The following is a 25,850-nucleotide window of genomic DNA, read 5'->3' on the forward strand; positions in this document are numbered from 1 at the left end:
TACCAAAATTCACATTATCACATTTAAATTCAAGAGATAGATAACTTAAAGCTGCAAATCTTTGATTAGATTAACAGAATTATTTAATTCTGAGGACATGTATGAATAATTGTCACTTCTTAGCTTTTTTCTCTATCTTGTACCCTTTCACCCATATCCACCATGACCTCTTTCCTGTTATCCTGCATTCTTCCCCTTGGTCCTTCCTCCCTCATCTCCTCTCCTTCCTCCACCTTTTTAATTTAGGCACCTGCCAGATTTTTTCTCATACCTTGACAAAGAATTCAGGCCCAAAATATTGGCCACCTTTTACTTCCTATAGAGGCTGTGTGACTTTGCTGAGTTTCTCCAGCACTTTTGTGTATTGCACAACCATAAAAATAAGTCAGTTATGACTTATTTTATTTTAACATAATGTAATAGCAGGATGTATTTCCATGGGACCATTTGAAAGTATGAAATTGGATTCTTGTCAATATTACTTTCAGATTAAATTTTATTTTGCAAGAATTTGATCTATATTCTATGCTCAGGTACAAAATGACCAAGTGTGCACGTGAATGTGAAATAGCAAATATCAACAGCATAGTCCACAAAAGCCAACATTGATTGCCACAACATAGAATTTACTTCGACAGTTCTGTGCTACTAGGAAGACCCAAAGATTCAAAGATCATAAAACTTCACCAACTCAGCTCGGATTCAAAAACATCTTTGAAGAGAGAAGCAAATGTCCAGTGGCTCAACTGGTTTGATACTTGGGGCTTCTGTGGTTTTGTGCAATTCACCAAGAGAATACGAGATGCTGGAGAATTATCAATGATACAGTGAATCTGGACTTGGATCTTGAAAATATTGATTTGATATTCTTAACTTTGGACAATCTAATGCAACTTACACAATACTGTAAATTCAGGTAATATCAAGATAGAGGACTTTAGTGATGTTCAATTTGCATTTTTGATCTTAATTTTTAAAATAAAAATTATACAGCATGGCAACAGACCATTTCTGCCCATGAGCCTGTGCCGCCCAATTACACCTAATTAACCAACACCCCCAGTATGTTTAGAACGGTGGGAGGAAACCAGAGCTCCCGTGGAAAACCCACACAAACACGGGAGAATGTACAAACTCCATACAGACAGTGCGGTATTTGAATACTGGTCCTGATCACTGGCCTGCCGTCTGTGCCGCCATTCTGTTGATCTTTAGAATTAATAGCCTTGTAGTTCTTTTGCAAATTTTTTGGGTGGCTTAACTGGATAATTAGTGTGATAAACAAAAAGCTAAGTGTTACCAAATTAGTTTCATACATTACAGATTTTCTATGGCTTTGCACTAAACATCCATTTGGAATGTTGCCATTTAAATTAAATCTCTAAAGTTAAAATACCCTTTATGGATTCATAACTGAATTGAAATCTGGGCTCTATTGTTTGTTGCATATAGTCATTTTTAAAAGTTTGATGTCTATCTTAGTCTTGCAAGTCTTCAGTTTGAATTACATCGCATTTGTTCAGTATTGGTGCTGGTAAATTTGGTTAAGCCAGTGAATGAAAGCTTTCAATCTGGTTAATGAGTTTGTTCATGTCAGGTTGCACAATCTAAATGATTGGCTGTAGATTTAATGGTGTAGGTGTGGACAACTACATGAAGCCACCTAGAGTTATATAACCAGCACTTTCATTTGTTTCTAAAAACAGGAGAGATTAGAGTAGAATCTGGTGAATGATATGTACACATCTATGTACGTTGCTCTTTTTTTTTAATATTATTGGACTTCAATTTTAGGAAAACGCAATTCTTAACAAAAATTATTCGTGCCTTTTCAAACTATTTGAGTGAACAACATTACAAAAGTCCTCTTATCGTATTAAGGGAAGATAAAAATCACCCATTGTAATAACCATATCATAGATGCCAAAATTAAAAAATGTTCAATCAGTACAGAATCACTATTTTACTTTTATTGATTCACCAAAAGACTTAAATGTATTTTCACAACAAATCACAAGGCAATTCAATCTTGGATCAGAATATATCAGAATTGAAGTATTCCAGAATTCAGCCTTAGGGTGGTTACGTAAAATGAACTACATTTTCTCAACTTAATAGAAATTCCAGATCCCCAAACTCAAGTGAAAATAAAGATGTTCAGCAAGATAGTGGAGTAGAATTTTTGCGTTGACTCCAAGTTGCAGTTCAAAAGGCATTTTTTCCCCCCTTTATCACTGTTGAGAAAGATTCACTCAATCTCACTAGATACAAAATATACTGCAAATAAGCAGTATAATGAATAACCTGGTGAACTTATTGAGCATACAATGGATTAATCATAATGAATAAATATTATTTCCTGTAAACAATTTGATTTAAATGACTGAAAATTAAACTGTGCAGAACCATTTAGTAGTTTCGTGGCTGTAAATTAAAGTTTCTTAGTGAATTAATTATTATTTAAATATTTATCCTTTCAACAATCACGTTATCCATTAAAAATAGGAAACACTTGAACCTACTCATGCTTTTGGCACTTCCTTTACCTCACCCCTACCTTCACACCCAATCCTCTTTAATTACAAACAACTTTAATGACTGAGCAAGCACAGCCCTTTAATATACAACATTTACAATCTTCTGGAAACAGAATTCCTTCTGATCAAAATTCAAAATGTCTGATCCTCTATCTGGGATTATGCCTTCAATATTCAATTCTCTGGTCTGAAGCAAACTCCTTGCTTGCACATTTTGGTGGGATAACCTATATTCTTCGAAACTTCAGAAAACATACCTTCATAATTTTATTTCATTGAATTTATCCCCAAAATCAATATAGTTGAAATTATTTCAGTGGCTTCAAGATGAACCTATCCTTCACAAGATAAGACCAAAAATGTACACAGTATTAAAGGTGTGTATTATTATCAATGTTCAAAAAAAAAAAATCAGTTCAATTTCAGTGATCATCTGCACTGGTTTGGATGACTGGGCAAACTATGCTGGAAAACATAGTAAAACTCCACCAGACAGATTGACATACCTTGTACCCATACAAAAGCACCGAATGTTGAAAGCTGTTGAAAGATCTTCAAGAGGATCTATTCTGGTGCTAAATCTTGTATCATTTCCTTGAGTATAGGGGGAAAATGGGGGAAGAGAAAGCTGACGATTGGCAGAAGCCTTACTTGGTCATGAACATTGTGAAAACAAGAGAATGTCAAGGAGCATCAACACCTCACCTTGTTCCTCTCCAAAATCTTTATGCAGAAAGCTTCAACTCGAACAGCAGCAGATTAGACTCCACCTCAGCCTGGCTCCTTTCCTTGAGCCCAACCTTTCATCAGGTTTGGCTGGGGGATATATTATGTCATGCATTCAAGTTTAAGTTGGTTGATGTTTGGCTGGCTCAGTATTTTATAAATAAATTTATTGTTCGTAAACTTTATCAAGTCTTATCTCTTATGTGCAAATAGTTCCAAAAATTATTTCCAGTTTCTTTAGGAACTATTCCATGTGAGGAAAGCATTAAGTTTGCATGGGAAATGTTTTGGTAGTATACAACCCTGCAGCTGTAAAGGGTGATTTCTATTTAGAAATCTTTTTATACTGTTGGTTTGCATGATACTAAAGTACTAAAGTATTTAAAGAGGGCATCATTCAGTAAACATGAAAACCACAGAAATATGACAGCAAAAGTTAAAGAAAGATCATCTTTGTTTATAGTGAACCTGTAGCAAAACCTAGTAAGTCGTAACATCACATTTCAACAGCCTGAAAAATATAAGTCTTCCAAAAATCTGAGATTATATACAAATGTGCAAGTCTCTCTTTCTATGGGTATTCAAGCTTTCCAAACCATCTCTGGAAGTGCTTCTTGAGCTTCTAATGCAGCTCAAGAATTAGCAAGCAGCATGTCATTGAATCTAAAGTTCAAGTTGAAGAAAATAATCAACTAATTTTGACATACAGTAAAACTCACGGTATCTGGCACCTGTGGGAATTGGTAGGTGTCGGATAACTGAATTTTCTGGTTCTTTGAGATTGTGTGTTGCATGATGGTGAACTAACCACTAGGGGGCACCAAATTTAAACTTTCGTATTTTTTTACCTATTTATTTTCTGCAATTTTTTTTGTCGGTTGCTTGAGGCTGCCCAGTTGCTTGAATTCCAGATAATGGGGATTTTACTATATACAAGGACTTGACTGCGGCAATAATAACTGACTTCAGAATGGCCTACTATAACAAATCGTTGGCAATGACTTGCTTTAACAATGTACCAGAATTCAAACTCCGTCAAAATCTCAAATTCTGGTGAAAACATCAATAAACAGATTTTATTTTTATTAAGTCAGTTTGGGTAACAGATCAGGGTGCTAACATAGCACTTGCTCTGGGACTATATTGATGCCAGAATTGTCACATCCGTGTTCATGGACAATATTAACAACAGACGCATTAATGAAAGAGACAGGTACATGGATGAAAGAAAAAGAGGGTTAGGAGGTAGGGAGGGTTTAGTTTTTTTTCGTAGGCATACATGGGTCAACACAATATCATGGCTAAAGGGCCATGTTCTACATTCTAAGGCCCAAGAATGTTGCAGAAGCTATAAAAATGTAAAATCCTTGGTCAAGTACCAGAAAAAGCCCAGGCTTGCAACAAACTGGAAGTAGAAAGATGCAATTTAATTCATTAAATTAATTAGGAGCTGCAAAAGAATTCATCACAATGAAGAAAAGTAAAAACTGGAAAATAATCCTGATTTTGCAGTTTTGGGTGGATTTACTCTGAATATTTTACGAAGTCCAGAGGTAGATGATTATCGGACAGTGACTATTCCAAGCTATGAGATTATCAGCCACATTCTTCCAATACTTTCTGCATGAATACAAATATAGTAAAACTCTTGGTAGCTGGTACTGACAGGAATTGGTAGACGCCGGATAAGTATATCTGCTGTTGGTGAACTACTTGCATTTATTTTCTGCAATTTCTTTGCTGATTGCTTGAAGCTGCCACTTGCATGAATTCCAGATAATTGGGATTTCACTGTACTTGTCAGACAACACACCAAAGAATGGCCTGAGAAGAAAACTTTCCAATGTTTCTCTGGTGATCATCAGCTCAGATTGTTATCCAGCTAAAGTATTCTACACACTTTAAGAGCATATATTTTGTGAAAAAATATTGAGTTCATGATATGCACTTCATTGACTTTGGTAGGAGTGAGATTATATAAATAGATGATTTTCTGTCGTGTTCAGAGGACCGTCACTATGATGAGAACAGAGTGGGACATGTTGAAAAATGGACACCTAATTGCTAAAGCTCATTAGAAATATACAGCAGATAGAACAATTTCATTGTGTCTGGAAGGTAGAGTGACAGCACAGGATTGTTCTCAAGCCATCCACCACTTTATTTCCACATGACAATTCAAAATATATTTTTTCTTTAATTGCTTCTTTGAGTATTTCTCCTTCTTGAATTATATTGCAATTAGAAATCATGGATACACACAATCTATTCCAATGACATGTATGAGATTATTATATCTACAGCAAAGATTGGACCACAAATAAAAAATGTTCTCAGGCTTGGGTCTCATTCAGGGGCCACAAATCCATTAGGTATCAACCAGAGCAGATTATTACTCCACGCTCTGCTTGGATGATTTCAGCTCAAACAAAGTTGAAGAAGCTCAATACTATCCCGAACACATCAATGCATCTGAGTGCCACTCCATCCACCAACTAAACTTCACATCTTCTACTAACAGGATACTGGTTACGTCAGCTACAACTTGCACTGCAGCAACTCACTAAGCCCTTTCAACCACATGCCCACAGGATGACACACAAACAGACATTACGTGAAGCTCTTGAGAACATTACCTGCTTCAAGTAATACTATGAAATGCATTGCCACTCCTTTCTTGTTGCTGCATTAAAATAGTCAAAGTAGTGGGTAAAGCACAACATGCTTTACGAAGAATGCGGGAATAAATACTGGCTAAACCAGTGACCCTCATTGCCCATCTACAAGTCTACAAAATTGCTCAATGAATTCTGAATATCCTTTTAAAAATCCTTTTCACTGTTATTGACTTAATTCTATACTGTTAATCACAGTACTTTGATATTCTATCCATGTGAGACAGTAATTTTACCAATTCTTTCTGGTTCCAAGAGATTAAAAATTATCAACTTTAACTTAATAAATTCACAAATTAACAAATCAACCAATATTGATTTGACTCAGTAGGAAAAGGGACAAGTACATTTTATGGCACCATCGCAGATTATGGCAACATCGCAAGTATATTTTTAATAATGACAAGAAAATGTAAAAATATTTCTTCAACTTTGAAGGAGAGTGTAGAACGACTAATTTTGCAATACCTCCAATTCAGTTTCTTAAATGTAAACAAAGAGGGTATTACAAAAAAAAACTGAACTTCAGGTTAAAAAGCGACCAAGAATCATTCTAAAGATGAAATCAACATTCAGAAAAGATCTTTGTGAATATTCTTGGAAGCAGTCGCACTTTGATCCAAACCTTTAGATCAGGAGGAATTTCATATGAATTCTATTCCTTCATATTTTACGTCAGCCACTTTTGTTTCCTCCAAAAGGAAGCGGCCATCTAAAGTAAAAGCCATAATATAAGTTGCAATTTTCCCATGATCTTCCTCAGATTTCAGTGACACAATGATCTGATCGTCAGTATCGGGAATAAACTTGAAGGAGGAGAATCCACGGGTTGGGTTAACAACTCCAATCTTGCTCACCGAAATCTCTTTAAAATCTTGCGTACATTTAATAATGAGATTTGTTCCTCTGTGTTCATCATCTTTTTCATTGTAGCGTTCACCACTGGCTCTCCGTGGCAAAAAGAACCAGCGCTGCAGCCGATCGCTCCAGGCAGCAGATTCATGAATAAGATATCCTGTTTTTGGAAAAGAGACAGTTACATCATATCCTTCCTTTGTAAGCTTCCCATAAGATAAATTTACTAATTTATTTTAGTGAACAAAGAAGGTACCTTTACAAAAGGAAAATTGTATTCATTATAATGCAAAATTAACATGCTACCAAAAAGATAAATAGGAAACAAACATTTGCAATGATATACTCTATTTATTTTTTAAAAATCCCTCCTAACTTCACACAAGACTCTATCTCGAGAGAACAATAAAACATGAAAGGACTCAGCAAGTCAGCTTCTCTATGATTCCATCTTCAGTTTTTGTGCTATTCAATTCAGGGAGTTATCCAAATGATAAAGTAAACACAGCTGCATAATATCATAAATTTAACTTTTGGACTTTGTTCCGTATACAGGATCCAAGCAGTGGCGATGCCAAAGGAAGCACTGAATTATTGGCTAGTAATGAAATCAATGATCCTCCTGTAGTGTAAGAAATTACCTTTTTGCAAATCTATCAAAACTATATAGATGATCAGCTGATGCTCCTTCAGGAGATGGTTTCAATAAAAGTTATCAGGGTTACAAAAGAAAGTAATGCAAAAGGTGCATCTGACAATATAGCCCTGCAAATAAGAAACAATATCCACCATCAGAATTTAATTTAGTTGCTTTTCAACCCAAAATTGAAACAAAATAATTGTCAGAATTTAAAGCTTGTTATTTGATAAATGTGACTTCTAACTGCAATCTTGTAAGCAGTATAGTCCTCCACAGACATTGCATGAAAAAGCAACTTTAAAATGTTCATTTCTGGTGTAAATCAGAAAAGCAAAGCCAAGTTAACTTAGCCACGTGGTAGTTAATATAGGAAAGCCATGATAAAACAAATCACCAAGTATGATAAGATTTAATAAGATCAAAATTTGATTTTTAAAGCACAGTGCAAACAAATTTCAGGAATAGATAACTATGTGATCATTGGCTAATTTTTATAAACAAAATAAGTGCAATGGAAACCCTGGTGAATCAGTAGATCACACCTTTAAAGAACGTTATGACCCTTGGAGTTGCAGTGAATGCAGTGACAAGAATACAATATAGAAATTGGAGTATCCTCATCTTAATTCCCAGTTTTTTGGGAGATTTTCATGATTAAGATTTGTTGCTTATTCCAACATCCTTTACAGGAAAATATCATACATGACTAATGCGGACGCACCCTTTACAAATAGCCAAATTACACTCCCCCTTCCCCACACATACTGAGTCACCAAAGGTACACATCCTCTCAATCTTTCTTACCTGGTGATTTGATTCCAGCAGCAGTGCGGAGGGCATTGTAATGAGGTACCCAATTTTCATGATTTACATCTCCTTTATAGCCAATAACTTTCACCCACTCTGGATTTTCATTGAGTACCTCTCCTGTGGTGGTAGTCCATTCCTTGCCTAGTCCACCAACATAAAGGTGTTCATCTTTTACTGCCAACCATTCAGCTTTGAAGCCTTAAGAGATAACACAGTAGTCACATTAAGGATTTATACAAATCTTGTGAATGAATGGCGTATTTCTGAAACATGAACCAGTCTCATCCCTTCACAGTATTCATATATTTATATTTGCACATATATCAATGGACTGACATAAAAGAGAAAAAGGACAAGCCATTGAAAGCATGTCTCCAATTTACCTGCAAGACATTGAGCATAAAGGATAGTTTGTTCAGTAACCATTGTTAGTTCTGGAGTAAAGTTAGAGTTGGGTTTCCCAGAACCGATCTCATGTTATTATTTAAAAAAACTGAGAGAGATCACTGGTTTTAAAATTTAAATTTCTACAAATACTCAGTGTATTGAGTATAAAAGTCATGTTGCAGTTGTAACAGATGCTGGTGTGGTCTCATTTGGAGTTCAGTTTTGGTCTCCATGCATTAGGAAACATGTTGTCAAGCTGGAGAGAGAGGACTTGGGGCAAGGGGCCTGAGCTAAGGGTAAGGTTGAACAGGTTAGGGCTTTATTCCTTAGTGCACAGGAGGATGAGGGGTAATCTCATAGAAGGTATACAAACACATGAGAGGAATAGATCAGGTGAACGTAGTCTTTTGCCTGGAGCAGGAGAATTGGTAACCAAAGGTCATTGGTTTAAGGTGAGGGGGAGAGATTTAATAGGAACTTGAGGGGTAACTTGCTTTTTTTTTAAAAACACACACATTGGATTGTGAGATGGGCTATCAGAGGAGGTAGTTGAGACAGGTGCTTCTGCAACATATAAAAGATGTTTAGATTGATATATAGGTAGGAATAAGATTGGAAATGAGCCAAAACACAGGCAAACCTGAAGGGCATTGGATCGAGGGGCCTGTTTAAATGCTGTTTGACTTTGACTCTAAATAGATCAAGTATGCTTTCCAAGGAACAGGCTGACTGTGCACCCTCCACCACAGATTTTTTTAATTCTCCCGTAAAAGTGTTTTTATTTGCACAACTCCAACCACAAAAAATGTAAGATCACAAAAAATAACAGCTTGTGTTAAGCAACATTTAATAATCCAATAAAATGACTGCTAATACTAGTCATCAGAATTAAAATTTGTGGCTTCATAGCAATAAGCCCAGTTTGAACATGTGTACAGCAACTTTACCACCTTCATCCTCACTTCCAGATTTTTTGCTCGTATACAACTGCAGCTCTGTTTAGTTTTTCCTTTGATTTCCATATTCCCCATGCCTCTCAAATTCAATCCTTCCAAAATAAAACTAGCTTCTCTCCCATTTTCAAACTTATTTCGGGCTTGAGCCTTTCCTCATGGAATAAACAAAAAACAGGAAGGTGTCAGAATAAAGAAAGACTAGCCTGGCAGGGGAGGAGTCCAGACCAACAAAAAGTGTTAATTGGATATGATTGGAGATACCCGGTAATGCTTTCACTAGTAATTTTATAGCTTTCCATCTTCGCTAGAAGATTGTCATAGATTGTCATAGATTGTCATAGATTGTCATAGATTGTCATAGATTGTCATAGATTGTCATAGGTTACAACAGGATATTGATAAGATGCAGAGTTGGGTGCAGAAGTGGTAGACAGACTTCAATCTTTATGTGTGAAGTGATGCACTTTGGAACGTGGAACTTAAAGGTGGAATTTTTGGTAAAAGGCAAGATTCTTAACAGTGTGGAGGAATAAAGGTATCTTGAGGTCTAAATCCACCGATCCTTTAAGATCATCGCACGTTGATAGGGTGGGTTAAGAAGGCATCGGATGTGCTGGCCTTCATCATTTGGGGGGTCTGTGATCAAGAGCTATGAAGTAATGTCATTATACATCTCTGATTAGACTACATTTGTATTGTGTTCAGTTCTGATTGCAGGAAGGATGTGGAATGCAAAGAGATTTATCAGGATGTGACCTGGTTCGGAGAATATGTCTTATGAAGCAATGTTGACCGAGCTAGGGCTTTTCTCTTTGGAGTGACAAGGGATGAGAAATTACTTAATAGAGATATATAAGATTATGATAGGGTGGACAGCCAGCACCTTGTTTCTAGGGAGACCATATCAAATACCAGAGGACATCTGTTTGAGATGAGTAGAGGAAAGATCTTTATCCAGGATAAAGATGTATAGCGATTTGAAAACTGCAGTATTTAAGAAAGCCAATAGAAACTTAGCGTGCATAAATGGAGAGAGTAAATGACTATGGTACCTTTCTCAACAGTGCCATCGCCGTCGGATAGGATTACCCAAGGGACAGCCTTGTCCCCGTCAATGTCATATACTACTCCTGTCCTGTCGTCCACAGAGTAAAGCTTTCCATTAAATGCTATTAGCTCCGACAATTCCATACCACGTCCTTTTTCTGACAAGTGTGTTTTGAGAATGGAATCATTTTTGTCCCATTCCACAGTCACTTTGTCACCACTGTTTGATAAAATCAAGTAACCTTTCTTTAAGTAACTGACCCAAGTGTCACTGTTCAATTCATTCTTTGAGTTTGTGTCCAGGTCAGCAATTAGCCCAATACGGTATCGGATGCCTTCCAGCGTTTTCTGTGGGGGTGAAAGAGGATAAGTGTCGTTGTACCTGTCCCTTGGAAAACTATCAATCTGCCAGTTGTGGACATTTCGCAGATGAGAATTATTTGAAGTCTTGTGAAAATACACCATGTATAGTATGAATAGAGTGACAGCAACAACTAGTATAGCCTTCCATTTTAGGTGAAAACGAGAGTCTCTTGTTTTTGTCATGGAAGCTATAACAGGAAGACCACCAATGGATATGCGGAGGGAGCTCATAGAATCATTTCCTTCAGGTAAACCATAGAGGTGACCAGACATGAGTCTGAAGCAAAGGCAGAATTTCATCTGAAAGGAGAAAGAAAATTTATGCCAAATAAATGATTGGTAAAATATCTTAATTCAACAAAAATACGCAAATAAGATTGCCTGATGGCTATCAAAGGTGCTAATTCTAGATAATCTCAGCCAATTGCAGTATTCAGTAAAAGTATTATTCAGAAAAACAACTTACTTTTACAGTAACTGGTACTATGTTACACTCTGCATATCAAACGGGTATAAGAAAACCTGCATCTTCTGATCCTCAAAGGGTAATTACCCAAAATATTTTGCACATACTGTATTTTGATAAATTTTTCAGTTAACATCCTATTTTACAATAAAGCCACTTCATTACAAAATATAAATTTCTTGCTGTAATATTAACCGGCACAAAAATGCACATGATCTTACTTAATAAAATTTGTTTTGTGAATATCCCATTTCTTTCCTTGGGCCATTTTAATTTTATTCATGGTTAACTGACATATCAAAATTAAACAAATAAAAATAACAAGACTTAATGGTTCATTTATCTTGTATCTTCTTCTTCACAATTATGGGTCTCAGACCCAAAATGTTAACTCTGTTTCTTATTCCACAGAAGTCGTTTGACCAGTCAGTGTTTCAAGCATTTTTTTGCTTTTATGTTGGATAAATACAATTCCCAACACAAAATTGTCCAACAAGTTTAGATCTGTTTGTAGCTATTAGAGTCTTTCAGGTAAGGAAAATAATATTGAATAATTATACATTTATGAGTTCATGATCACAGCTTCTGAATGTTAAAAGCACCCACCTTTGAATCAGATGTACACACAATCTAGAGCCTAAGTCTTAGACGAACAATGTTTTGAGATCTAAATAGGCTAAGTATTGATATGACCATATGTAGTATAAAGCTCGAAGGGTTCAGTCTGTTGTAGAAACCCACCTCAACAGACTATATCTGTCTGCAAATTTCTGTAAAGTCAAACTCTCCAAAAGCAGCTAATAAAAAGGGCTCATTATTCAGACTCCCACAGGGGTTTAGCCTTCATGGCAGAATCCAACTTCAAATTTTCATCAGTTTTTTTTTCTTGAAGAAAGATTCAATTGTGTGTTCTGTGCTTCACCCCAATGCTATGAATTTTAATAATTTACCTTGAGTTCTTTGAAATAAATGTGCAAACCAATGATTAGAACTCTTGAAACACCAATTTTGTTATGCCATTTATATAGAACAATAACAGTGCAGGCCATTCAGCCCATGATGTTGGGCTGGCCAATACAAACGTGCCCCACAACAATCTAATCCTTCCCTACTGCACACCCATAAGCCTCCACTTTTCTTATAGCCATACGCCTATCTACGAGACGTTTGAACGTCCCTATTGTACCAGCATCCATCACCACCCTGGCAATGCATTCCAAGTATCCACCACAGTGTGGAAAAAAAAAACTTACCTCTGATGTCTCCCCTAATCTTTCCTCTACTCATCTCAAACAGATGTCCTCTGGTATTTGATATGGTCTCCCTAGAAACAAGGTGCTGGCTGTCCACCCTATCATAATCTTATATATCTCTATTAAGTAATTTCTCATCCCTTGTCACTCCAAAGAGAAAAGCCCTAGCTCGGTCAACATTGCTTCATAAGACATATTCTCCGAACCAGGTCACATCCTGATAAATCTCTTTGCATTCCACATCCTTCCTGCAATCAGAACTGAACACAATACAAATGTAGTCTAATCAGAGATGTATAATGACATTACTTCATAGCTCTTGATCACAGACCCCCCAAATGATGAAGGCCAGCACATCCGATGCCTTCTTAACCCACCCTATCAACGTGCGATGATCTTAAAGGATCGGTGGATTTAGACCTCAAGATACCTTTATTCCTCCACACTGTTAAGAATCTTGCCTTTTACCAAAAATTCCACCTTTAAGTTCCACATTCCAAAGTGCATCACTTCACACATAAAGATTGAAGTCTGTCTACCACTTCTGCACCCAACTCTGCATCTTATCAATATCCTGTTGTAACCTATGACAATCTTCTACACATCCAAAAGCTCCAATTTTCATATCATCTGTAAAATTATCAATCCACCCCATAACTTCTTTGTCTAAGTCATTTATAAAAAAATCACAAAAGGCAGGGGTCCCAGAACAGAACCCTGTAGAATGCCACAAGTTACAACCTCCAGGAAGAAGAGGTTCCATCTGCTACCAGCCTCAGCCTTCTGCAGGCACACCAATTCTGAATGCATATGGCCAAAGTTCCATCATTTTCTGAATGAGCCTACCATGGGGGGATATTATCAAACACCTTACTCAAATCCATATATACCACATCAATCACTGTACCTTCAATTTCTTTCATTACTTCCTCAAAAAACTTAAGTAGGCTCATGAGGCATGATCTGCCTCTCACAAAGCCATGCTAACTATCCTTGAGAAGACTAAGCTTCTTTAAATGCTCATAATCCTGTCCATAAGAATTCTTTCCAATAGTTTGCAAACCAATGATGCATGACTCACTGATCTACAAATTTCCAGGTTTCTCTCTATTACCTCTCTTAAACCAGGGCTCTACGTTTGCCATTCTCCAATCCTCCAGTACATCTCTTTTGGCCAGGAGGACACAAAGATCATTGCCAACATACCAGCAATCTCTTCCCTCATTTTCTATAGTAACCCATCCAATCCTGCGGACTTTTCCATCCTGATGGTTTTAAAGAGGATCCAGCACTTCCTCTTTATTTTTAACCTCAACAGGCTCTTGCACATTTGCCTGCTCTCACTTTCACCACATTCCCTTTCCCTGCTGAGCACTGAAGCAAAGTATTCATTTAAGACCTCCTACCTCCTCTGCTTCCAGGAAATATTCCCCCTTTTATCCCTACCCTCTCGCAAGTCATCCTTCTATTCTTTATGTATGTGAAGAAAACCCAAGAGATTTCCTTAATCCTACTTGCCAAGGCCTTCTCTTGCCTATTTCCAGCTCTCCTAAATCCTTTCTTGTTCCTTCCTGGTTACAATTCTCATGAGCCCTTCCTGACTTTTGATTCCCAAATCTTGTCTTTGCTTCTTCCTTTATTAGCTAACCCTCCTCTCTTATCAACCACAATTCCTTTACCCTCCCATCTTTTCACCGTCTCTAGAACCCCACACAAGTGGTCCCTAAGCATCCACCACATTGCTGCTCTTCATTTGAGAACATCTGTCCCCAATTTACTCTCCCCTAGTTCCTGACTTGTAGAAATGATAATTAGCCCATTTCCAATTAAACACTTTCCTCTTTAATCTACTACTATCCTTGTCCACAGCAATGCTAAATTTCAGGGAGTTGTGGTCACTGTCTCAGAAATGCTCAGCCACCTAGAGGTCTGTCACCTAACCCAGTTTATTACCCACATGCTTAGTCAGAAATTGTTCTTGGACAAACCTGACAAATTCTACCCCATCTGAACATTTTGGCCCAGTCAATATGATTGAAGTTAAAGTCTGCCATAACAACCTCGTTATTTTTGTACCATTCCAAAATCTGCCTACTTATCTGTTTCTCAGTGGTCCAGTGACAACTTGGGGCCAAAACAATACTCCCAATAGAGTGACTAATGTTTCTGACTTTCACCCAGGGATCATATTCTGGTTGGCTGCCAGTTGCTTGTGGTGTTCCACAGGGATTAGTGTTGGGGTTGCTTCTTTTAATTTTGTTATTAATGTTTGGGTTATAGAATGAATGGCTTTGTGGCCAAGTTTGCAGATGACACAAAGGCAAGTGGAGGAGCAGGTAGTATTGAGAAAACAGGAAGTCTGCAGAAGGACAGGCAGATGAGAAAAATGGGGAGAGAAGTGGCAAATGAAATACAATGTTGGAAAGTGGACGGTCGTGCACTTTGGTAGAAAAAAATAAATGGGCAGAGTATTTTTTTTAAATGGGAAGAAAACTGAAAACACCCGATGCAAAGTGACCTGGGAGAAAGCCTGATGGTAAACTTGTATGTTGAGTCGGTGGTAGAGAAGGCAAATGCAATACTGGTATTCATTTCAAGAATACAGGAGCAGGGATGTGATGTTGAGGCTTTATAAAGCACTGGTGAGAACTCACTTGGAGTATTGTGAGCAGTTTTGGGCTTGTCATTTTTAGGAGAAAAAGGTAAAGGAAAAGGTTCCATTATTGTCACATAATACTACATTTAGAATGTAACATACATCAAATACTTCAACATTTTTCTACCATAAAGCAGACAGTCAACACTTTATCTAGCGCACCTCACGGGGGGCGGGGGGGGGCATCTCATTAAAAAATTTTGAATGTTGAAAGGCATAGACAGAATAGATAGAGAAAGGTTGTTTCCCATGATGGGACAACCAAGGACAAGAGGGCACAACTTTAGGATTGAGTCTTCTTAGAACAAAGAGACATAGAAATTTCTCCAGTCAGAAGGTAGTAAATCTGTGGAATTTGCTGCCACAGGCAGCTCGGTGACCAGGTAATTGGGTGTATTTAAGACAGAGCTTGCTAGGTTCTTGATCGGCCTGGATATGAGAGGTTGTTGGGAGAAGGGCGGGCAGTGGGGCAGGCTGAAAAGACTATTACTGTTCCTAATCTTGTGGTCATACTGACTTAGTAGGACAATCCCTTCACAACTATGAATAGTCAATCTTCTTTTTATTAAAAATCAACAGCAAAAACTGCAACAGCACATTTATTCAAGGGAAAACACTTACTAATAGGTTAATTGGTTAGATTCCTGAATCAACCTTTCTACATCCGTCAACAGGATATATCAGGTCAATTTCCCTTGTAGATAGTGGCATGTCTTCATTTTGCTAGCATTATGGATGCATAAAAACGAAAGCAAAAATTTTTCAAATTATCCATGTAAATTTATGCTTGAGACAAATTAAGAATGTCAATGATCTCATAAGAATTTGTCTCTATTAGCCTTAGGGAAAACTGCATGACTGAAATTACAGCATGGAAGATAGTGAGCGTCGTTACAGTGGATTTTCGTCACAATTTCCTCAGCTATTTGAGCTATTAACCCTTTTACTCCTAAGGGACTACCGCCTCCAATAAAATACAGCAGAACAAGGATAATATTTCATGACTTAGCCTTGCCTTGTGCAACCTATGGTTCTATAGAGTGATTTATTGCTGGCATAATGCTCAATCCCTCATAGGCTATTAATCATTCTTCATTCACCTCTATGGTTCTGTTATTTGCTTTTATTCCCTCCCTCAACCATGCAAAAAGATGGTTTTACAAATTATACAAAAGTCAATATGTGATCATCTTGAGCATTTAAAATCAAAGAACTCTTCTTTGGCTTGGCTTCGCAGACGAAGATTTATGGAGGGGGTAAAAGTCCACGTCAGCTGCAGGCTTGTTTGTGGCTGACAAGTCCGATGCGGGACAGGCAGACACGGTTGCAGGGGAACTCTAATATCACATTGAACCCCTATAATTGGGTCATCAGTGTACCAGCATATTGTTCCAGACTATTGGATTTTACCCATGCTAATACCTCAACACACTTTCAATTCATTTTTAGGATATTGTGCAGTAGCGTAATAAATAAATATGCAGAATTTTAATAAAACTTCCAGTGAGTTTCAAAGGAGCCCATAAACCAATGACATGGTAACTTTAAAGGGGACGTGGAAATCGATGGAACTAAAAGCTAAATGATGGGGATTTCTGAACAATGGGATAGTAGTTTAACTGTTATTTCCATTATCAATGATTTAACTGAAATGTTGGAATAGTTTTTCACTTGTAATTTATTGAAAAGCAAAGTCTTTGTCAATTCATTTAATAAACAACCATTTATTTTTGGTATTAATACTTGTTAAATTGTGAAACTTATTTATTTAACATCTCAACCAGCTTCAAAACATATTTAAGACTTTGCTTTAATGATGCTAATTTTTTGCAGTATGTAAGTTGAAAAATAAATTTTTCCAAGGATTCACAGAAAATCCACAATGATCATTTCTTCCCCCAAGAACTGAGCAGCTAACACCCAAAATAGGAATTTTACATTTTCAATCCTAATTGTTCAAAAGCAGCAATTTTATATTTTCTGGTCTTTCACCCAGTTTGCTTGATCCTGGTTGCCTTACCTCTTCAGCGTATATTCTCTTTAGCTGGCTGAAGCTTTTGTTTCATCCCAATTAACCCTTTTACTCCTAAGGGACTACTGCCTCCAATAAAATATAGCAGAACAAGGAGGCACTTGATTTAAAGAAGAAAAGTTTGCATGCGTATTACCTCCCTTCCATCCTATTGTTATCGCAATGCTAGTACAGCATCTGTGACCAGGGTTCTAATCCGGCGCTGTCTGTAAGTTTGTATATTCTCCCTGTGACTGCATGGATTTCCTCTGGATGCTCCGGTTTCCTCCTCCCAACTCCCTCAGACAACAATGTAGTACAGACCAGATAATCTGCTTTTTAATGGTAGGTTAAATATTGACTAGACCATGAGGAAAATAGAACAACTGGATCTTTTACAATTGCTTGAGGCTGTAATTTATCATATTCATCAGACAGAATTTATGATTGCAATTCATTCCCTGTGTACCTGTGTTGGACTTGCACAGTCGGATAGACAAATTGGGCCAAAGAGCATGCTTCCGTGCTGTAGAGCACTACAAGTCGTCAGAATGAGATTTGAATCCACAACATGTGATTCAGAGAAGAAAATGCCACCAAGTGAGCCACAACAGACACACATGGCTATAATTAAGTTAACCAGAAGACTCTGGCCACTCAATTTTTTCTTCTCATCTAACAAATTTGAACTTTTTTTAAAATATAACTCTCCAATATCCACAAAGAAATGAATAACACAAGCCAATTGATAATTAGAGACTTTCACTTAGAATGTGTAATACAATTACTCTTGATTAAATCTATAGTATTGAACTATCCCAGGCTGGGACACACACTACATATTTTAGTTTTCCTCTATTATCCAGAGTGTGATAGGACAATTAAGTGTGGAAAAATTAAATAAATTTCTTCACCTCCCATTCCATAACAACAGGTAGTACATTTAATTTTAATCTCCCAATTATCTCTCTCTTCTTTCCAAGTCCTTACTTTTGTCTCTTCCCCCACCCTCCCAATACAACTACCTCAACTGTATTACTTGTGTATTAGCTTATAATCAGTTCTTTTAATCCCTTTAAAGAAACTAAGTGTATGTGCTTTTTGTGGAACAGTGTCAGGATGTTTCATAATTACACATGAACAGCTAACAAAATCATGGCAAGAAGTCTTGAAAGCAGTTCCAATTTAAAAAAAATCACATCTGGGTGAAGTTTGAGCCACTGACTTCAACCTCGCAGACCACATCATGATTTAAAAAAGGAACATTGAATTTTCACTTAGAGTTTAGCACAGATCACCTCTGAATAATGAATCTTCTCTGAGAGTTAACTGGGTTAAAAAGTATTCATGGCAAGGGACACTTAGTGCAACGCTGTTACAATGCCAGTAAAAATTGGGACTGGGAGTGTGGATATGACAACGGCTCTGTATACGCTAATCTTTGTGAGGTTTTTCAGTTGGTTGATTTTCCAGACTCTTTTGTGTAGTCTTCCAAAGGCGCTATTTGCCTTGGCGAGTCTGTTGTCTATCTCGTTGTCGATCCTTGCATCCGATGAAATGGTGCAGCCGAGATAGGTAAACTGATTGACAGTTTTGAGTTTTGTGTGCCCGATGGAGATGTGGGGGAGCTGGCTGATGGAGGACCTCAGTTTTCTTCAGGCTGACTTCCAGGCCAAACATTTTGGCAGTTTCCGCAAAACAGGACGTCAAGTGCTGAAGAGCTGGCTCTGAATGGGCAACTAAAGCGGAATCGTCTGCAAAAAGTAGTTCACGGACAAGTTGCTCTTGTGTCTTGGTGTGAGCTTGCAGGCGCCTCAGATTGAAGAGACTGCCATCCGTGCGGTACCGGATGTAAACCATGGGTCCTCTACCGGCATCACCTACGGCTCCAAGAATGCTTCCACCAGCGTTGTCTCTGCTCCATCCTCAACATTCATTGGAGCGACTTCATCCCTAACTTCAAAGTACTCGAGATGGCAGAGGCCGACAGCATCGAATCCATGCTGCTGAAGATCCAACTGCGCTGGGCAGGTCATGTCTCCAGAATGGAGGTCCATCGCCTTCCCAAGATCGTGTTATATGGTGAGCTCTCCACTGGCCACCGTGACAGAGGTTCACCAAAGAAGAGGTACAAGGACTGCCTAAAGAAATCTCTTGGTGCCTGCCACATTGACCACCGCCAGTGGGCTGATATCGCCTCAAACCGTGCATCTTGGCGCCTCACAGTTCGGCGGGCAGCAACCTCCTTTGAAGAAGACCGCAGAGCCCACCTCACTGACAAAAGACAAAGGAGGAAAAACCCAACACCCAACCTCAACCCACCAATTTTCCCCTGCAACTGCTGCAACCGTATCTGCCTGTCCCGAGCCTGCAGCTGACGTGGACATCACCCCTCCATAAATCTTCGTCCGCGAAGCCAAGCCAAGCCAATTGGGACTGGGGTTGGAATCCAGCGCTGACTGTGAGGAGTTTGCGCATTCTCCACATATCTGCATGGATTTTCCTCAGGTGCTCTGGTTTCCTCCCACCGTTCAAAATGTTCTGGGTGGGGGGGATTGTTGGTTACTTGGGTGTAATTGAGTGGTACAGGCTTGTGGGCTGAAAGGCCCTGTTACTGTGCAATATGCCAAGATTTAAATTTAAAAAAAAAATGAACTGAGGATAAATGATAATCATACTACATTATTAACATGGGTCAATAAAATCCATCATTGTCCAAAACATAAATTCATTACATCTTGGGTAAGAATATTCAGGGTTACTAGAAATTAACAAGATCATTTTAAAAACTACATAAATTGTTAAATCTTTTGCTACAAATCTACAGTGATCTAATAACAGTGATTATTGTAGATAATATGAGACAACAACTTACTTGTGCTAAAATGTGCATGAGTGTGGGGTGATAGAGGGGTAAAGTACAAGAAAAGTGAAGCAGCAACAATGAATCAGTGTCACAATGACAGGAGTTACTCAAACTGTTGAATGTATTTTCCCCAAGGTTGCTTGAAGGTGTGAAAGGCCAGAGGTGATAGGCCCATTCTATTCATTCACAAAGAGTCAGTGCACCCACCCACACTTCAGTGTAAAAAATGATCAAGTTTCTCGTTCCCATGGATTCATAACATTGGAAAGAATACTACTATTGTGCTATAGAAGTGTACTCAATTTGTTGTTGCAATTGTACATGGGTATGGCGAGGAGGGTTGACCTGGAGCACTGTGCAGGGTTTTTATCTCTTTATTGCAACCGTGTCTGCCTGTCCCGCATCGGACTTGTCAGCCACCAACGAGCCTGCAGCTGACGTGGACATTTACCCCCTCCATAAATCTTCGTCCGCGAAGCCAAGCCAAAGAAAAGAAAAGAGGAATATACTAGCATCTGATGCAGTTCAGAGTGATTCACTCGGTAATTCATGGGATGAGTGGGTTGTTTTATCATGAGCGCTAAAATAATTGTGACCATTCTCTTTGGAATTTAGAAGAATTAGGTGCCATCATCTTGGAATATATTATCATCTCAAGGGGGCACAACAGGACAGATGTTGAGATTTCTCCTTCAGGGAGAAAATCTCGAACAAGGGGACATCGTTATAAAGCAAGGATGGGAATCGTTTAACAACAATAGGAATTCCTTCTTGGAGAGGGCAGTTCATTGCTTGAATTCTTTACTCCAGAGGCTGTGGGGGGGTGGTTAGATGATTAAATGCATTTAAAGGGGAGGTAGATACGTTCTTTTGAAAAGGTCAAGGACTAATGGCTATAGGAAACTGGCGAATTAGTTGAGGCCTGGGCAAGTTAGCCACGGTCCTATTGAACAGCAAGGCAGATTTAGGGGACAGGTGGTGTGGTCCTGTTTTCTTGTGTTACCCAACCCTCTTGCTCGAGGTTTGTCACCTTGCAGGTCAAAGATCTTTGTATACAGCCAAAACTGTTTAAATTTGGTGAAGGTTTCTGCCTCTTTACCATTTCAGGCTATGAATTCCAGAACTCTTCAACTTTCACTGAAAACACTTTCCTCACTTCCCCTCTATTTTTTCGACCAAATATTTCAACAAAATGTCCCTGGTTTTTGACTCCTCCGCCAAGGGGAAAACAAATCCTGCCTATTTACAGCTCAGTGAAATAATCTCTTGGGTTCATCTGTTCCAAACATAACATCTCTTGATTTTTTCTAACCATAATCTCCCAGTCCTGGTAAAATCCTTAAAAATTTCAAGTGCAATCACAAACTTTTTTTTACAACTTGGAGACCAGAACAGGATCCAGTATTGAAGTTGTGACCAAAGTACTGCCATACACATTTCTAGCATTACCTTCCTGCTCTTCTATTCCTATGACCCAGCTAATAAAAGAGAACATCACATGTGCCTTTTAACCACTTCTTCAATTTCACTAGATATAGGAGCAGAAGTAGGCCAATCAGCCCATTGAGTCTGCCCATTTTATGATGAGCAGTAATTCTTGATGCCCTGACTCATCAATACCTGTCAATTTATGCAATAATATTTATGGATTTAATCTATAGTCAGAGTGATACAGCATGGAAACTAACCTTTTCGACTAGTGAGTGAGAATGACTCAGTACCCTGCCATATTTTGTACTTGTCATGTTACATCCAAATGCATTATCGCACAATCCTTGATCTCCATTTGCTACTTCTCCGAACAATTGACCAGACCTTAATCTATCTCCCTGCAAGAGTCTTTCTTATCTGGCCAAACAAACAGCCAACTTTTTATCTTTTTGATCATGTCTCCTCCATTAAGGTCCAAATCATTACCATTAGAAAATGCAAAGGATCCCATGCTGAGCCCTGTGGAACCCACTAGTAATAATCTTCTATCACAAAAAATGTCAATCAACTATTTCTACTTGCCACCATACTAAATGGTAAAAACACAGAACTGCTGGAGGAACTCAGTCGATCTTGCAGCATCCATAGGAGGTAAAGCTATATGACCAACATTTTGGGGCGGAGCCCTTCTTCAAGGAAAAAACAAAAAACAGGAAGGCATAAGAATAAAGACACTGGAGACTGGCCGGGGGAGGAATCTAGTCCAACAAAAAAGTGTTAAATGGATATGATGCCAAGAGATGCGAGAATTGATTTTGGTTCTGTGAAATGAGACAAAGGGAAAAGGGAAGAGAGACAGAGATATGGGGGAAAAGCCATGGGGTGGGGGAGAAGAAATTGGGGGGGGGAGGTGTTTAAACAGAAACTGTCAATGTTAATGCCATCTGGTTGGAGGATGCCCAGATGAAAGATGAGATGTTGTTCCTCCAATTTGCAGGTAATCTCAGTCTGGCAGTGCATGAGACCATGGAGAGACATGTCAGCAAAAGAATGGGACAGGGAATTGAAATGGATGGTCACTGGGTGATGGACAGAGCTGAGATGCCCAGTCTCTCCGATGTAGAGGAGACCACAACGGGAGCAATTAATGCAGTAGATTATCCCTGCAGACTCACAAGTGAAATGTTGCTTCATTTGGAAGGACTGTTTGCTAACCAAGCTAACTGGATCTAATTTACACTCTTGCTTGGACTTTTACAATTTTCGACCAGTCTGCCACGTGACCTTATCAAAAGGCATGTCACGAATCTATCAAGATGTCATATGCAATAAATCCATCTACCATGTACATCATCAGGAAAAATATATCAGTCAGTTGCAATGTTCCCTAATTAATGCTGACCATTTTTGATCAACTCATACCTTGATTAATAGTTACAGAATTAATTCCAATGATTTGTCCAATTCTAATAAATTGTACACCATTGATGTTTAAATGGCTAGTGATTCATTTTGTTTCAAAATGGAGGAAGGAGTAAACAAGTATGCTGTCCAATGTTCAGGTTACCATTCATAGCCCGGGGGGTGGGGATTGGAATATCATGGTTGGGATTTCAGCAGTTTCCAACCTTGCTTTATTGTGTTACTTTTGCCAAGGAATGAGCCATTCCCACACTGGTCTGTTATAGGAGTACTTTCACATTTAAGTCCTGATCTCTGTTTAGCAGTATGCCACAGGTGGAGAAGGTGACCAAATGTAAGTTCTTGGGAGTACCTATCTCAGAGGATCTTTCTTAGACCGAACACACTAATGGCATCATGAAGAAAACACATCAGCAGTTCTTCTTCTTCTTCAGGAGTTTGCGGAGGTTCGGTATGATATCAAATTTGTATAAAACAACCACCTGAAGAAACACACAAAGATCAGCGTGTACAGAGACGTTGTCATACCCACGCTCCAGTTCAGCTCCGAATCATGGGTCCTCTACCGGCATCACCTACGGCTCCTAGAACGCTTCCATCAGCGCTGTCTCCGCTCCATGCTCAACATTCATTGGAATGACTTCATCACCAACATCGAAGTACTCGAGCTGGCAGAGTCCGCAAGCATCGAATCCATGCTGCTGAAGACCCAACTGCGCTGGGTGAGTCACGTCACCAGAATGGAGGACCATCGCCTTCCCAAGATCGTGTTCTATGGCGAGCTCTCCAGTGGCCACCGAGACAGAGGTGCACCAAAGAAGAGGTACAAGGACTGCTTAAAGAAATCTCTTGGTGCCTGCCCCATTAACCACCGCCAGTGGGCTGATCTCGCCTCCAACCGTGCATCTTGGCGCCTCACAGTTTGGCGGGCAGCCACCTCCTTTGAAGAAGACCGCAGAGCCCACCTCACTGTCAAAAGACAAAGGAGGAAAAACCCAACACCCAACCCACCAATTTTCCCCTGCAACCGCGTCTGCCTGTCCCGCATCGGACTTGTCAGTCACCAACGAGCCTGCAGCAGATGTGGACATTTACCCCCTCCATAAATCTTCGACCGCGAAGCCAAGCCAAAGAAAAAAGATAGTTGCTTGGTGGCAAGTGTGCTGACCGAGTCTGATTTGGGGACACCAATTCGTAAAAACCTACAAAATGTAGTGGATACAACCCAGGACATCACAGACAAAAACCTCCCCACCTTCAAGAACATCTACAGGGAACGCTGCCCTCGGGGCGAGCAGCAACATGGATCCACGCCACCCAGCTCCCACTGTCACCATCAAGATTCCCACCCACCAGGTTCCCCTCCACCATCAGACTCCTCAACCACAATCTCAATCACACTCATTCGAGGTCTCTTTTTTTCTCTCTCTCTGTATTGCACCATTTGTTGACGTGTATTTTTGTGCACTGCCAATAAACTGTAATTCTGAGGTAATTAGACCTCAAGGACGTTTTTTTTAATTCGCCCCCTTGCCCTGCAGACCCCGCAGCTGTGGTGGAAAGTGGGCTGACCGGCTGCATCGCAGTCCAGCATGGGGACACCAATACCCCTGAGCGTAAAGCAAGGAATTATCCGGAAGTATCAGTATAATTCCACGGTGTCACAAAATCTGGAAGATCCGGAACCGTCGCCAATGGACTTCCTGATCGAGGCCAAAACTGGCCCAAGCCAGCAGGCCACCGTTCCCTGGCAACGCCGGCGGGGGGCGGGGGTTCGGGCCCGGCCTCCGCACTTCCCTCCCGTCCTGGAAAGAACTTACCGGGACAAGGTCGAGGAGTGTCGCCGCCGTTCCGGAGCTTCACTCGAGCATCGGAACCGCAGGTGAGGAGCTGTCACATCGCTCACTCACCTGCGAACGTCCGCATCTCACGCCCAATCCAAGGTAGGGGGGGGGAGACGGTCACCGCGCAGGGGCAGCCAGAGCGGCGCATGCGTCCGACGCGAAACTTCAACCTCCCGTCTCGAGCGGGGAGGTTTCGATGCTGCGCATGCGTCAAACGAGAAGTTCCGACTCGAGCGGGAGGTTTCAATGTTGCGCATGCGTCAAACGAGAAGTTTCAACCATCTTCGACTCGAGCGGGAGGTTTCGATGCTGCGCATGCGTCAAACGAGAAGTTCCGACCACCTCCGACTCGAGCGGGAGGTTTCGATGCTGCGCATGCGTCAAACGAGAAGTTCCGACCACCTCCCCGACTCGAGCGGGAGGTTTCGATGCTGCGCATGCGTCAAACGAGAAGTTTCAACCATCTTCGACTCGAGCGGGAGGTTTCGATGCTGCGCATGCGTAAAACGAGAAGTTCCGACCACCTCCGACTCGAGTGGGAGGTTTCGATGCTGCGCATGCGTCAAACGAGAAGTTTCAACCATCTTCGACTCGAGCGGGAGGTTTCGATACTGCGCATGCGTCAAACGAGAAGTTCCGACCACCTCCGACTCGAGCGGGAGGTTTCGATGCTGCGCATGCGTCAAACGAGAAGTTCCGACCACCTCCCCGACTCGAGCGGGAGGTTTCGATGCTGCGCATGCGTCAAACGAGAAGTTCCGACCACCTCCCCGACTCGAGCGGGAGGTTTCGATACTGCGCATGCTTGAAGGGAGAAATTCTCACCACCGACAAGACGAGGTGGAGGTCTCAATTCCGCGCATGCGTGAAAGGGAAGCCCTCTCACCCCCGCCTTGAGCAGCTTT

At 39.8% G+C, this 25,850-nt stretch overlaps 2 protein-coding genes across 3 annotated transcripts in view; one reads left to right on the forward strand and one right to left on the reverse strand.

The window, feature by feature from the left end:
• Positions 1-1,948: 1,948 nt before the first annotated feature.
• On the reverse strand, positions 1,949-25,139 carry cant1a (calcium activated nucleotidase 1a). Of its 2 annotated transcripts, none has more exons than XM_069930023.1 (4): positions 24,922-25,139; positions 10,639-11,296; positions 8,238-8,441; positions 1,949-6,953 (listed from the first exon to the last, which is right to left on the reverse strand). In XM_069930023.1, the coding sequence occupies exons 2-4, from the start codon at positions 11,294-11,296 to the stop codon at positions 6,583-6,585; spliced, it is 1,233 nt and encodes a 410-aa protein (XP_069786124.1). In that variant the 5' UTR covers positions 24,922-25,139; the 3' UTR covers positions 1,949-6,582. The 2 variants fall into 2 exon arrangements, with proteins under 2 accessions (XP_069786124.1, XP_069786123.1); XM_069930022.1 differs by lacking the exon at positions 24,922-25,139 and adding an exon at positions 20,258-20,290.
• Positions 24,939-25,850, forward strand: part of cog1 (component of oligomeric golgi complex 1) — a 43,723-nt gene continuing 42,811 nt past the window's right edge. The window contains exon 1 of the mRNA XM_069930020.1: positions 24,939-25,044. The gene's annotated coding sequence lies outside the window, so the exon portion shown is untranslated. The remainder of the gene's footprint in view (positions 25,045-25,850) is intronic.

Source organism: Narcine bancroftii, chromosome 3, assembly GCF_036971445.1.
Source record: "Narcine bancroftii isolate sNarBan1 chromosome 3, sNarBan1.hap1, whole genome shotgun sequence".
In the NCBI taxonomy this organism is placed as follows: domain Eukaryota; kingdom Metazoa; phylum Chordata; class Chondrichthyes; order Torpediniformes; family Narcinidae; genus Narcine; species Narcine bancroftii.

What these genes read in the sequence shown, in the direction of transcription:
- cant1a (XM_069930022.1), bottom strand. An exon ending in CGATGGCACTGTTGAGAAAG is followed by an intron (nt 8,442 to 10,638) that starts GTACCATAGTCA and finishes TTATCTCTTAAG; the next exon opens with GCTTCAAAGCTGAATGGTTG. An exon ending in TGCTGGAATCAAATCACCAG is followed by an intron (nt 6,954 to 8,237) that starts GTAAGAAAGATT and finishes TTCCAAAAACAG; the next exon opens with GATATCTTATTCATGAATCT.